Below are 15,642 nucleotides of genomic sequence, written 5' to 3'. Positions count from 1 at the left end.
ATACACACCATCAGTTACAGACAAGCAAACCCATTACAATAGTTATATGCTAGGGCTGGGCGATAAATCAATTTGATCGATTAACTCAAATGTGTCGTTAACATTGATTTGTTTAAAATGAAAATCGGTTTTCTCCTTAACATCCGCCGACGCTCCCCTCTGGGCTCCCGTAGTTGCGAATGGGCTGAGCCCTCCCCCCGGCGGCAAATTTACGAATCCCACTATGGCCACGCCAAGACCCGCCCTACAAAGCAGCTCGATTGTTTGGGGTTAGGCATTTTACCTTAAGTGGTTAAGGTTAGGATAGCCGATTGGTCAGGGGATAGGACCTGAACAAACGTTACCTTGCGTAAGCATGGACGCCTTGCCAATAAATGCTATTGAAGGGCTGGTCATGGCATGGCCATAGTGTGATTTGTAATATCGTCCCCCGGCGCGTTTGCCATAGAGATACACAAACAACATGGCATACCACTATTTACTCCGAAGGAGCTTGCTGTAGGTATGCTACATTCGTGGGACCATGGGATGTTAATGTACGTTACTCAGCAACTGGTGAAAATAGGGGCAAGATTGAACGACTAAAGTTAAAATGAATTGACCTTTTAGGCGAGGAACGAGAAGTGAATTACCTGTATGTGTGAAAACAGCTTTATCTCACGCATCCATTTAGTTGTTGTTGAATATATAGCATAATTATATAATTTGTTGAATATATATATAGCATAATTGTATAATTTTGTCATTCTTTCAGGGAGGGTGGGCCACCCCCCCAAAACAATGGTAGTGAAAACACTCCAACTAATATATATTTACACAAAATTTACATGAATAATCATTGTGTGTGTGTGTGTGTGTGTGTGTGTGTGTGTGTGTGTGTGTCAAAACTAAATAAAGTTAAAACTTAAAATCGTAAATCAGATTTTTTTGTGAAAACATTTTTTTTGAGGCCATATCGCCCAGCCCTAGTATATGCAAGATTTACCAAATAGTAAATACAATATTTAAATGAAAGTATGAAGTAGACTTAAAATACTAAGAACAAGATTCAATACTCAAATCTGATTCAATGTTTGATGCTTTTCTGAAGTTTTTGTCACTTTTTCCAGCGTTTTTTGGCACCTTTTCCAGTGTTTTTTTTTTCAGTGTTGCTTTATTCTACCTTTTTTGTCACTTTTTTTACTTGATGGCTTTATGTCGACCAAACTAAGTGAGAAAGCTATATGAGACAATAATACAGTAAAAGATGCTTGACTTTTTCAATGAAATAAAAGCATGTGAGTAAACTAAACGTATGGCCCTTGATGTGATTCTTATTTCCCAGTGTGGCCCTTAGTGAAATTGAGTTTGACCCCCCTGAGCTAGATTGTGGTAAAGTCAAGTCTTTTTCACTTTAAAGCGGGGGGGAATTCCACTGACGTTAGACATCAAAGTAGACTTACAGGCGTGGGGTAGTATTACTACTAATGTGCAAAAAAGCTTCACAGGGGCCATCTGAAGTGATAAATGTCCTCAGGTGATGTCTGTTGAGTCAGCGTCGCTTCGGTGGTCTGAAGACGACAAGCTTGAAAATGAAAAGAATGTCAGGGGTGGAGTTGGAAAGAAGCGATCTTCCCAGACATCTGTAGCCCACTGCTTCATCTCTGCTGCAGGCTACATTAGTGGTTCTGCTCTATTGATTTAGATTTTTCAAACTGTCCATCATGAGTCTGGCAGTGCAATGCTGAGTCAGCATAATTAATTACAGCCTATGCAGAACACGTTTGTGCACATCCACAGAAATCGGCACTGTGCAAGATGCAATTCAGGGTTTCCCCGTCCGTTATAGGGGTTTAGGTGCAGCACCCGAGCCGTTTTGGGCAGCACCTAAAACAAATCAATGTAACTAAAAGACTTTTCTCAGATCTAATGCCTGTAGTTGGTCACCAGTGGACTTCTTTAGCAAGTTCTGTCTTTAAGCTTTTCCAGGGTTATTTGTTTATTATCTGCTCTAGCTTTTCCATATCAATATAACAAATGATGTGAAAGATGCAAAAATTTCACAAAGGGACACAAACCTAATTACATGGTGCAATGATTTAGTTACATGTGCAATATCTGTTATTTACTGCTGCTGCTAATATTCACACTTTACTTATTTATGTTCATACTGTGTTGAGTGTACTACAGTCTTTTTAACCTAATTTCACTTTTTAACCTTATCTGACTTTACTTTGGAATTCTTTGCACTATATTTCTACAATATGTACAAAAAGAAAATTCACACAAGTAAATGAAATAGTGCAGAAGTTAAAATATAGGTATAAATCAAAGCTGCAAGCAGCAATGAACGGGCCCTCGGAGAGGATGTGTTGCAAATTTTGGATCACTTCCTGTGTCCGCTATTTGGCATTAGACAATACGCACTAAACATGTATTATATTGCTCAATATTTAGTGTAGACCACACAATGTGAGTTTCATGTTTATCGGATGATGTTTATCATATTCAATTACATTTTATTTATAGTATCAATTCATAACAAGAGTTATCTCAAGACACTTTACAGATAGAGTAGGTCTAGACCACACTCTAGGTCAAAGACCCAACAATTCCAGTAATTCCCCCAAGGGCAAGCAAGGCGGACTTCCTGTTGCCTGTAGGTGGCGCTATGACTGACTCAATTTTGGCATGTAGATGCCTTCAGGCCGGGAAATTTGGAGCCGATTGGGCTGTCCTGGACTAAAGAAATTCTTAGTCGACTAACACTTATACAATTTTGTCGACTAATCGATTAGTTGATTTAATTGACAGAGCTGTGCGCTTTGAGAGGTGGTTAAGACTAGAAAAGCACAATATAAATGTAGTTAATTAACCATCTGTAAAACTGAGTTTCTCCACAATGAATCCTGCAAAAGCACCACTTTAAATCTTGTGTTTACCATAAATGTGCTCAGAAGTTTCTTGGAAATAAGTAATTAAGCATGAATAAGCATAAAAAATGACTAATCGACTAAAGAAATCTTAGTCGACTAAGACCAAAACGACCGATTAGTCGACTAATCGACTAAGAGGTGGCAGCCCTAGAACATTGTAGTTACGAACCACTTCCTTTTTCATGGCGTAACAAGGAAATTCAACACCTTCCTAAGGTGTTCGAAGACGGCTCAAAAAAATAACTTGTATCAATATTATTTTTATAGATAGATGCAACTACAGTAGATAGTAGGGGTGCACGATTCAGAAAATGTCAGGAATCAATATCGATTTTTAGGCTCAAGATTCAATTCATAAACGATCCTCAATTTTTAAAGAAACAAAAGAAAAAAAACGTTTCACAGTATGTAGTTACTTTTCCCATGTGATTGCAGTAGACCTACAATAAAAACATATATATTTTTTATTTTTTTTATTTATTAAAAATATGAATAGATTTTTGGAATTCTATGACTCTATTATGAATCGGTAGAGCTTGAATCGCGATTCGAATGTGAATCGAATTTTTTGCACACCCCTAGTGACAATGAATAAAGTAGTATCTGATACAACTTCCTGTATAATTGTAGGATTCCTGTGTCTGAATAGAAACGTAACGGCAGTGAAACATTTGTCTTGACTGAAAACCTTCGAGGAGAATGAGCATGTGATCTGTGTTTGAGAAAATGTATTGAGTTTGTTATTCCTCTGTGCAGTATGACCCACTGCTCTGCATGGGCTCTGAACATACATATACACACATGTCTAACAACATGTCACTTCCACACACTCTCCTCCACATTTCCCTTTCAGCTTCCTAGATTGTCTCATTGATTTGAAATCTTGTGTCTGTGTTCACAGACCCTGCTAGTTTTTAAGAGTTGGTGTACAGTGTGTGCAGTGGTGGAATGTAACTAAGTACAACTACTGTACAAATGTTAAAGGTACTTGCACTTCACTTGAGTCTTTTCTCTTCATGCCACTTTCTACTTCTACTCCGCTACATGTAAGAGAGAAATATTGTACTTTTTACTCCACTGCATTCATCTGTTACAGCTTTAGTTACTAGTTACTTTACACATTAAGATTTCTGCATACAAAACACATGGAGTTTATAAAATTAATATAAAATAAAAAGTTTGATTCTAAATGAAACTAGCCAACAACATAACGGCCTACAAGTCCAGCTGAAATGATCAGACCATTAAACACACAAATGTTTCCACCCTTCTTTCTTTTGACGCTTTAAACACTCTTTTTGATGCTTTTGAAGCTTTTTTTTTTTTTTTACCCTTTTAACTCTTTTTCTAAAATAATGAGGATTTTTCAATCCAGGACTATTACTTACTTCTGAAGACTTCTTCCACCGTTGTGTATGTGTGTGTGTTGCTGGTTCGGTCAGACATATGTCCGTAGTGAACTCTCTTGCCCTCAGCTGCCACATAGGAATTCCTTTTTCTGACATCCAGGTTGGAAAAATAAATTGACATCTTTGCCAAACTCCAACTCACTAACCCTCTCTTTATCAGTAGCAAAGATCAGCGGGCAAAACATTCAGCTAGCAGCTTCTCGTTGTTAGCCGACCCTGACAGTCACTTTCACTGGGTAATATCTGCGGCAGGTGATATCCTCTTATCAATATTAACTTCTTGAGTAACTTGATCACGCATGAAAACCAAACTCAGGTTGAATTCGTAACTCTTAGTTTGAATAGGTCAAAGTTCTTATTGTTGGTTAACGGTTAAACAGTTAATCATCAAAATCCTACTGTAAAATGTACTGTAGCATCTTGTTTCATGTATTTTTGTGTCCAACATGTCTCTTGCCATTGCTATGGACATGTCCCCTGATGAGACAAAGTCCTTTCAACTGTCATTGAATTGGGAGTTTTGGTGTAAAGATAAGCAACTTCATGTTAACTCAGTGGTGTTTGTGGCCATTCTAATAAGATAATCAGACACACACACACACACACAGACACATTGACTCATATGACCCTGAAGATCTATAATCAGCATGTTTATGTTCCTTGGTTGTTTTTTTTAGCAAGCCAAGGACTACCCTCCACTATAACACACACACACACACTCAGCAGCTTGTGCAATATATCAGCTGTCAAGTCTTTCTCTCTTTTTGCCATCAACATCACACTGATCAATGTTTGTTTCTTCTAGTCTAATCTTATATTGCTACCTCCACTCCAAATTCCGTTCTCAATTTACATACATTTTGAAATTCACATGAAGCTCTCTTCCGTTTGGCATGAATTGGATCCACCGCATAGCTATTATTTAAAAAGAAACTTTTAAAGCTAGTTCACGTGTTACTCCTCTTGTGTTCCTTGGAAGCAATGTAGCATTTACGGTCAGTCTGGCGCGGTGCTCACTCCACATAAAACGCTACATTACAACACAGCGAGCAATTAGGGCAAAACAGCCTCATCCAACTGTTTTAAATGAATATTCTCTGGTCCAGCTCAGCTAAAAGCACAGACTCTGTCAGCACGTTAGCGTGTTGTTACACCCGTGAACTAGCCACAGACAGCTGCCTTGTTCATGGACTCACAACCGTACAGTTTATGACATTGCGCGCTGTAGAATGAATATAGAAGATAAACGATGGGATAATTCCCGGGTCCCGGGAAATACTGGAGTAACATGTATTTCTGCCACCCAAGCCTTCTCACTTGTCATTGACACAATTTGATGATGATTGACACTACAGCAGAGCAGAAACGGGGGAGCGACACAGGTGAAAACTCCCCACAGCTCAAGTCAGTACCACTCGTGGTTTGGCCTTAAAACGCTGTTTATTTTCACACACATAAACCTCCTGTCCCTGAATTAATCCACCGCGGGTTCATCACACAGACACAAACAGCAGCTGCCATGTGTACATAACAGCACAGCTCTATGTGTGTTTCCATAGAACTGCACTCTAGAGGCCGAGATGGGTCCTGACCCCGTTTCAGATTTATAACCTGCTGTGAAACGGCCTGATGATACTGTCACAGCCTAACCTGCAGCAGTAAACGCTGCTCTCTGCTGATCCCTGATCCTTCCTGCCGGGGTCTTTACAGAGGTCAGGTTTTCAACTGTTGTCTGGCTATTTATTAGGGTTGCCAAAATGTTTTTCATAAAGGAAGCGGCGTCAATATTTTCAGCCTGAATGCACAGATTTATGATTTTCATTCATGATGGTAACTCTTTAAGGCTACATCTGCACTACTACGTTTTTCATTTCCAAGCGGCCTTTTGAGACTAAAAACATCTCTGTTTTATCTCCAGTAGCAGTACTAACTAACTGACAACACGTATCACATGACCATTCTCATACACTGGGCACGTGCGTGTAAACAGGAAGCAGATTGTCTGACTCTGAGGGTTATTTCACAAAACCAAGATAAGGGATTAAGCCGGGATTTCCCAGTTATCCTGCTCAATTTAGCCTCGACTCGGTTTCACAAAAGCAGAGGCACCTAAGTTACCATGGAGATTTATTCTGTACAGCTAGCCTGCTCTTGACCAGGCTAACAGCCAGGATTTATTAATCCTGGAGCCTTTTCTGATCACCCTGCAGTGGTTTTACCCTATTGTTATTAGCCTGCATTAAAATACATGTGCATATTGCTGTCCATTTAAGTACTGTTATTATTTAAAGTTGTGACCATTATTTTTTTATAATTATTCACGCGACAGTCCTTGTTACTGTTATAATGCTGTATGAAGACTGCTGTTCATATTGTTGTTAGAAGTTTGATGAATATATTATGGTAGTTGTTAAAATAATTAGAAAAGGCTGATAAAGTTGCCAAATGTGTAAATGAAGTCTGTTATTAATGGCAATATATAAAGTGCTGTACATGTGTGTTTCTATAGTTGACCAATGCACCTTCAGTTATTTTAGTTGATTCATTTTTTTTGTATTCTTCAACAATAAAGGATTCAATAAATTGGCATTCTTAGCAGGCAATTTGTGTGTTTGTCCAGTAAAGTGGGACTATAATTTGGGAGGATTGTACAATTATAAAACCTAAATTCTCTAATTGTACAATCCTCCTTAATTCTAGTCTTAGTTCACTGAAGTGTAGACTACTGTACATTCATGTGAACAACAGGTAGAGGACACCCTGATGGTTTTTGACCTCATTTATCACTTAATTATCTTTATAGTTTCTAGATTTTAGAGTCTAGTTTCTTCAGTGTCTTTATTTTCTATGTCCATATATACCAGGGAGCAAAGCATATAATATGTAGTGAATGAAGCTCGTCCTCTATATAAAAAAAACAGCATAATTACAACATAATAGCAGACCAACTGAATGATAGGCTAGTCTAAAAATATACATTTACGAACTACTGCTCTTAACTGAAACCATTCAATGAGTCACTTGTCATTTTCGTTGTACACTTTGCATTAAAAGCGAGCAGTGGAAGTTGATATGACTTAGGTCATTTATATTTTAGCCCATGAGAGAGAGAGGGGGAGAAACCGAGTGAAAGAGATATTTCTGCATCATATTCTAGCGTTGTAGAAAATGTATCTTCATGGTACATTTCCTGAGTAACATTATCTTCTGCTTACTTTTAAGGCAAAGAGTACAACAGTGAATTTGTGCAAATGATTAGTAGCCTAATCCTTAATCCTTGTATGATTATGACCGTTTCAAATCAGAGCAGTAGTCCGTAAATGTATATATTTAGGCTACCTACGCATTCAGTCGGTCCGCGATCGTCTGCCAGGCTTTCTCTCGCCGTTTCGTTACAGCGGCCGTGTTTCTATTTTACAAATGTGTTTCACGTCATCATGCTTCCACAAGAAGCTGCTGCTCACTCTGTATAAAGTATGAACAATGCGTATTCTCCATTTGAGCATCAGTAAATCTGTCATCGACCTCGCGGTCTGTTAAGTAAAGCCGTGAACGCGTATCTATCCAAATTACTTCAGCCCGGCTCGACCTATAGCCGCTCCTCCCCAGCCTAGCTCGGCCTTCGTGAAACGCACCAAACCAGGCTGCACAGATTAGACTAGGTCAAGTCTCGCTTTATCGGTTATCTTGGATTTATAAATTCTGCCCTGGGGTTGAAAATCCTGGCTGTAGAAGGTGAAAATCCAGAAAGAACAACAATGGTGAGAAGTAAGAGCAGGGATTTTATTAGCTTGTAGCACCGACGAGGTGGAACTGTTCCTGAAAGGTACGTAAGCCTGCCTAACCGATAAGACTGACCGACGTGTGTCGTCGTTTCCAAAGTTTCCGTTTGTGCCCGTCCAGACTACAAAGGAACCCTGGAGTTGTCAAACCAAAACAGGGCCACCACTGTTTCCAAATGTCTCCGTTTTAGGGACTCGGTAATGTCGGGGTAGTGTGGACGCGATGCGTAAACGTAGCGAAAGATTTTTGTTTTTTAAACCAAACCGTAGCAGTGTAGGTCTAGCCTCAGGCAGGGAAGGGGAACTCTGTTGTATATTAAGCTTTTTGTAAAAAAAAGTTAAACAATCAAATGACAAAATGGAATGCCAAGAAAGTCCAACGTCATTGACCTAGGCTGTAGACCAACTAATACAAAAAGCTAAAAAAAAAAACCCACAGCTTGAAACAACAAACAAGCCCACATCTCTGTGTCCTATCACGTTCACGGCCATTTCAGTTCAGTCACTTTATTATCCCAGATGGGAAACTTGATCGGCAGTCAGGAGTGCAAGATTAAAAAAAAAAACACGTCAAACGAAAAGACAACACAGTAAAAACAGGGTTTTTGCATACAATTCACAGAAAATAATTTGACACCATACTACAGCAGCAGTCTCTAAAATAAAATCTAAATTAAGCCTTATTGCACAGGGAACAAAGGAGTTTTTACTCCTATTGCTTTTGAAAAGTAGTACTCTGAATCTGTGGTCTGAGGGGAGAGTTTCAAACTAAAAGTGAAGGCGGGGGGGGGATTTGTAAAGTCTAATCTAGAACGGGCCTCATGGAGTACTTGCTGGTCAAAGATAGCCGTCAAGGGGGTCCGTGGGAAACCGATCACCTTACCTGCACAATGATTTCTATCACCTTCATAAGCATGGAGTCACCTAAACGTTATGACTGAGAAGCTGGTTGCTCGTTACAGTGTGGACATTCTACACGACAATATGTGTATTTGCTTTCTTTCTGCGAGTGAGATGGTATTACTGTCAATCTCAGGAAGGGATTCGCCTTGTTTAGCTTAAGGACTGGAAACAGGAGGAGACAGATAGCATGGCTCTGTCCCAAGTTAATAAACACACCTGTCATCCCCTCCCCTGGCCTCCAGTCTTTATGCTAAGCTAGGCTAACTACATCCTAACTCCCGAACATTGGAACATTTGCTACAGGGCCACAAGGAAACAAAATATATACATATATCATTTTTTTTGCATTCTGCACTCAACCCATTCCGCCTCCTTTTTTATTATGCTAAACAGCTGTTGTATATATTTGTTTCTTTTTCTGTATTTATTGTTTACTTCTTATTAATGTTAAATGTTTGTTTGTGTATGTATGCACAATTCACACAAATTCCACGTAGGTGTAACTTACTGTGGTAATAAATCCTTTTCTGATTTCTGATGATAGGTGGAAAAAGCACATTACAGGATGGCACCCCATTCATTCCAATGAAAGTTGTTCACAGGCAGTACCGGTTGATTGCGTTACAGACTTTCTTTGGCCCAGCCAGCTGACTCCCTGCACACATAAATGGCATAAAAAAATAACCTACGGCTCCTCTAGACTTACCACATTTTATTGGACCAAATGGTTCAAATTCTGACAATACACAGAGGCATTTTGGAGTGTTTGACGCTCAGACAAATGTCTTCACAGTGTTCCTTTTGTAATAATTGTGAATTGGAAAAAAGTGTTTTTGTGCCAGTGTGCATCACGTGAACTCGCACCATAATGCTTGGTAACGAAACCCAACCTTCCATAGCACATCAGCGTTACTGTCGGGTCTCTTTCTGTCTGTCTCGGACGGTGTGACTGGCGCTGTCGGTACATTAAAGAGGTTTTCCCCTCAGCTGAGTTGCATGCCATGTGCTGCAGCCCATAATAACTAGCTTTTCCGGGCCTATGTGGGTTAATCCACTGTTACATAAGGCCAGTTCTAATGACTGTGTGCTTTGCAGGTGATGGCTTTAATGGTGCATACGCTGACTTCCACTTTAGAGTCGGACCAGTGCAAAACACACACACACTATATTTATGGAGAGATTAAAAAAAAACTCAGAGGGGCTTAATCTGGTCACTCTACAGTGCATAACCCAATTAAAATAGAAATAAACTAAAATACTGAAAAGAAAAGAGAGGAAGAAAAACCAAAAACTAAAATAAACTGTTTGGATTGACCTTGTGGGTTTTCCTCAACCTCCGCTCTGCCCTCGAGGCAGATATGATATTTAAAGTAGAGCAGGAAAGTAGAGCCAGCTCGATGCTGGGTTTTTGAGTAACCATATTCACAAGTAAATAAGAATCTGATAATTGATAACATTTTTTCAAATAAATCAAATCAAACTAAATAAAAGAACAAAGATCCCTAAAGGTTTTGATTATATAAAAAAGCGTGATAAAAACATTGCTAGTCTTATCCAAACCATAAAGTGCACTACCAAAGATGACATCAGCAGTAGATAACCGTGTAACACTGACTTTAAAGCAATATACCTCTATACATTTATTGTATAAATAATCAATAGAAACCCAGTGAGACAAGTGAGGGTCAAATGTACATAAACATGTAGCATATATACCATGTTTCTTTCTATGTAACCCAATTGGACTTTGTAAGAAGATCTCATGTTATTTTAGGTAAGAATAAATGGTGGAATGGCAGAAGTGTTTGGTTTAGAGCCCGACCAATAAAGGATTTTTAAGGTTGATATCGATACAAATATTTGGCAATTTAAAAATCCGATATTCCGATATATCGGCCTCTATCTATCTATCTATATATATATAGTCCTCAAAAAAATATAATGCAGTTGTCACAACAGAACAAATGATCAAAATTAAAGTTCTGATAAATAAAATGTATAAAAATACAAACTTAAGATATGAAACTTAAAGGGTTAAACACGAGTGTAGCCAACAGGGAGGTTGTAGAGCATCCTCTGGTGGAAAAACTATGCAACGCCAACACTCAGAACATGGTTGAAGGGGGTTTCATCTGATTTTATTTTTTAAATATTAATTTATCGGCCATTATACAGTGGGGGAAATAAGTATTTGACCCCTTGCTGATTTTGCAGGTTTGCCCACTTACAAAGAATGCAAAAATCTACAATTGTAATCATATGTACATTCTAACAGTGAAAGACAGAATCCCAAAGAAAATTCCAGAAAATCACATCATATGAATTTATTAAAATTGATAACCATCTGATGAGGAAAAACAAGTATTTGACCCCCTGGACAAACGGCAAGTATTCTGGCTCCTACAAGCCAGTTAGTCTTTCTTTAAGACACAGCCCCAATCCGAACCAATTATCTACATCAAATACACCTGCCTCACCTCGTTACCTGTATAAAAGACACCTGTCAACACCCAAACAACCAGCATCCAACATCACCACCATGGGCAAGACCAAAGAGCTTTCTACGGACATCAGGGACAAGATTGTTGATCTGCACAAGGCTGGGATGGGCTACAAGAGAATCGGAAAGCAACTTGGAGAGAAAAGATCAACTGTCGGTGCAGTTATCAGGAAATGGAAGAAGCACCACACCACCGCCAACCTCCCTCGGTCTGGGCCAAGATCTTGCCTCGTGGGGTGTCCCTGATCATGCGAACGGTGAGGAATCATCCCAAAACCACAAGGGGGGAACTGATGAATCAACTGAAGGCAGCTGGGACCACAGTTACAAAAGAAACGGTTGGTAACACACTACGCTGTCATGGATTGAAATCCTGCAGCGCACGCAAGGTCCCCCTGCTCAAGAAGAAACATGTACAGGCCCGCATGAAGTTCGCCATTCACCACCTGGACGACTCAGAAGAGGCCTGGAAGAAGGTGATGTGGTCAGATGAGACTAAAATAGAACTTTTTGGCCTCAACTCAACTCGTCGTGTTTGGAGGGCAAAGAACACTGAGTACAACCCAAAGAACACCATCCCCACCGTCAAGCATGGTGGTGGCAACATCATGCTTTGGGGGTGCTTTTCAGCCAAGGGGACGGGACAACTCCATCGTATTGAGGGGAGGATGGACGGGGCCATGTATCGTGGAATTTTGGACCGACATCTCCTTCCCTCAGTGAGAGAGCTGAAGATGGGTCGAGGATGGGTGTTTCAGCACGACAACGACCCTAAGCACACCGCCAAAGCAACAAAAGAGTGGCTGAAGAAGAAGCACATCAAGGTTCTGGAGTGGCCTAGCCAGTCTCCAGACCTGAATCCGATTGAAAATCTTTGGAGGGAGCTTAAAATTCGAGTTGCCAGGCGACAACCTCAGAACCTGAATGATTTGGAGGCTGTCTGCAGGGAGGAGTGGGCCAACATCCCTGCCGAAATGTGCACAAACCTTGTCACCAACTATAAAAACAGTTTGACATCTGTGCTGGCCAATAATGGCTTTTCTACAAAATATTAACATGCTGTTTGTCCAGGGGGTCAAATACTTGTTTTTCCTCATCAGATGGTTATCAATTTTAATAAATTCATATGATGTGATTTTCTGGAATTTTCTTTGGGATTCTGTCTTTCACTGTTAGAATGTACATATGATTAAAATTGTAGATTTTTGCATTCTTTGTAAGTGGGCAAACCTGCAAAATCAGCAAGGGGTCAAATACTTATTTCCCCCACTGTAAATGCTGATACCAATTAGTTTGGAATATGCCTAATATCAGCTGCCGATATATCGGTCGGGCTCTAGTTTGGTTATAATATAATCTTTACTGATGCCGGTGGTGTGATGTGTCTGCTGTCTCACAGAGGACGTCCTGACCAAGAATACAGGGGAATGTGCAATCTGCCTGGAGGAGCTGGTCCAGGGAGACACCATCGCTCGCCTGCCCTGCCTCTGCATCTACCACAAAGGGTAGGAACCATTTGATTTCTATGGGTAGGAAGCTGCGTTTTGGCTGCATCACTTTATTTCTTTCCCTCCAACGCAGCACAGAAAGAAATAAAGAGGGCAACTTGTGCTAAAAAGATTAATATATATATATATATATATATATAAAAACTATATCAAATACTGTATGTGTTATGAAAAGACATTTACATGATTCATCTCTTCTTCTTTGCTTCACCCCCCCCCCAGCTGTATCGATGAGTGGTTTGAAGTGAACAGATCATGTCCGGAGCATCCATCAGATTAAACCTTTTTGCACAGGTACAAGTGTTTCCAGACAGGGGCGGAGCTTGGGGGGAGTTTTGGGGCTCCAGCCCCAAATGTTTTTCTCAAAGCCCTTAATCTTTTATGGTTTTAAATTCCCCCCTTCGGTCACTCTGACTGGACGGGCAAATCAGGATGTTGGCCCTACAGGATGATTGTTTCCCTTGGCAACTATCATGATTTTCCCAAATGATGTACAGAGGTTGTTGGGCGTTTCTATTATGGTCTAGCTCCGCTCCTTTTTCCAAACATCCCAGAGAAAGTTTTAGTGTTATCTTGCTGGTCATTGTGGGATTGTTTCTAATATTCTGTGTTTGTTGTTTGATGCCAGGTACTCCATTTCAGAGATCCGTCACATTGTGAAGTGTGGATCCAGAAGACTGCTGGACACTGTGATCAGTTTATCTCTACCCCCACCCTCCCCCACCCACCCAGTAATGTAGTACCACTGTGTGCCAAATCTCATTTAAGCAATCTTCAGGGATACAGACTTTTAGTGTTAATGTTTGGGTTGCACATCCACGCTCAGTCTCAGGCCCGACGGACTGATCTCCACCTCACATCCTCTCACCGCCCCCACAGGACACGATGGCAGGCGGGGGGCTCTTCTTCCCGAGTGGCCATGGGACGGCAGATATCAGCTGGATTGTACACCAGGACACTGGAGGAGGTGGTGGACGTGGTCTGTCCCTCCCCTCCTCCCGCAGCATCAGTCTACCAGTGCCTTGTTGTTTCGACGCCCCCCCCTCAGCCACGGCAGGACAGGACTGTAGCAGAGCCAGCTGGATCGACTCGGGGGGGACCATCTCATCTCAACTGCCATCCTACAGTTAGAGATGTTCCGATACCATTTTTTTCCTTCCCGCGTATCGGCCAATACAGAGTACCGATCCGACACCAGCGTGTTAAAAATACTTCTATTTTATTATGTTTTAACAGCTGTATACTACTAACGCCGAATGGATGCGATATGATTGCTATGGTTGTGAAACGTGAACAAACCATAAACGCCGCAGAACCGTCTTTCATTATCCAGTTTGACAGCCATAACGGAAAAAGAACATATATAAACTACTTTTAAAGTAGGTTTTCTTCGGGGCTAAATTACGTGGTGTTGGATCGGTGCGTAAACTCCAGTCCTTGCCGATAGCGATACCAGCATTTTAGGCGGCATTGGGGGATTTTCTGACACTGGTATCGGAACATCTCTTTCTACAGTCCAGGAGAGACAAGCCAGAGACAGGAGAGCAGCAGAAATATCTGTCTGCATCAGCAGCTCGGGACATTTTCAGAACTGAAGCTGCTGCAAACATGGTGCCAATCAACTGTGAATAATGTCAAACACACACACACAATCACACAATCATTAGTGCTTTTTAATCATATACCATGGAGTAGAGATCTTCAGGTACAGAAACCTGCACCCCGCAAGGATCCCTGACTCACCAACCTGAGCCGACAGCTTTGAGAGTATTGCTGGCATCACGAAAACAAATATTTGCTCAGTTTATTTGCTCGTTATAACGAGAACTTTTTCTTGTTTCCACTAGATCCTTTTTCGCATTATAACAACATATTTTTCTTGTTATGATGACATATAGCTTCTACTTAGAACAACTTATCATGTAATAAGAAGAAACCGTTCTTGTTTCAAAGAAAATCGTTTTTGTGGAATAACGGTAACGTTTTGTGATATAACAAGAGAAAGGTTTGTTCTTAAAACGGAATTAGTCGGTGTGTAGTTACAACAAAATGTATATAACATGAAAAATATAATTTTATAACATGAATGGGATCTCCTAACAAGAACTGTTTTCACATGAACGAGCAAGTGAGAATTAGTTTTTCTTTCTTTTTGTATAGTGCTACTCCATGGAAGAAGATTTGATTGTTTTCATAAAGTCTGTGATGTAATGTGTAATGTAGGCTGTGTAGTAATTCTAGCATCTGATCAGAATTGAACTGTTACCAATATGATGAAACCGGTTCCCATTCAGAGTAAAAAAAAAAATGTTGAAGTTCACATTTGTCATCTTTTTATTCTTGTGTGATGCAAGGCAAGGCAACTTTATTTGTATAGCACATTTCAGCAACCGGGCAATTCAAAGTGCTTTACATAAAACATTAAAGAGCAGTTAGAAGACAATTAAAAACAATTTAAAAACATGAATAAACAAATTAAAAACATTAAAAGACAAGAATAAAATTGATAGTGCAGTATAAGAATAAAAGTTATAGTGCAGTATAAGAAATTAAAGTTAATAAAATAGATTATTTAAAGAAAAAGCAACATCAAAAAGATAGGTCTTTAGCTTAGATTTAAAAGAA

At 40.0% G+C, this 15,642-nt stretch overlaps 1 protein-coding gene across 2 annotated transcripts in view; it reads left to right on the top strand.

Annotated features, from left to right (window-relative positions):
• Positions 1-15,337, top strand: part of znrf2b (zinc and ring finger 2b) — a 50,546-nt gene extending 35,209 nt beyond the window's left edge. For both annotated transcript variants that reach the window (XM_028580483.1, XM_028580482.1), the window contains 3 exons: positions 12,909-13,014; positions 13,240-13,311; positions 13,646-15,337. In XM_028580483.1, coding sequence (XP_028436284.1) covers positions 12,909-13,014; positions 13,240-13,297 — 164 coding nt within the window. In that variant the 3' untranslated portion in view covers positions 13,298-13,311; positions 13,646-15,337. The remainder of the gene's footprint in view (positions 1-12,908; positions 13,015-13,239; positions 13,312-13,645) is intronic.
• Positions 15,338-15,642: the final 305 nt, after the last annotated feature.

This window comes from Perca flavescens, chromosome 6 (assembly GCF_004354835.1).
Source record: "Perca flavescens isolate YP-PL-M2 chromosome 6, PFLA_1.0, whole genome shotgun sequence".
NCBI classification, from domain to species: domain Eukaryota; kingdom Metazoa; phylum Chordata; class Actinopteri; order Perciformes; family Percidae; genus Perca; species Perca flavescens.
Note: the sequence above shows the minus strand (reverse complement) of the source record. Positions and strands in the feature narration are given on the sequence as shown.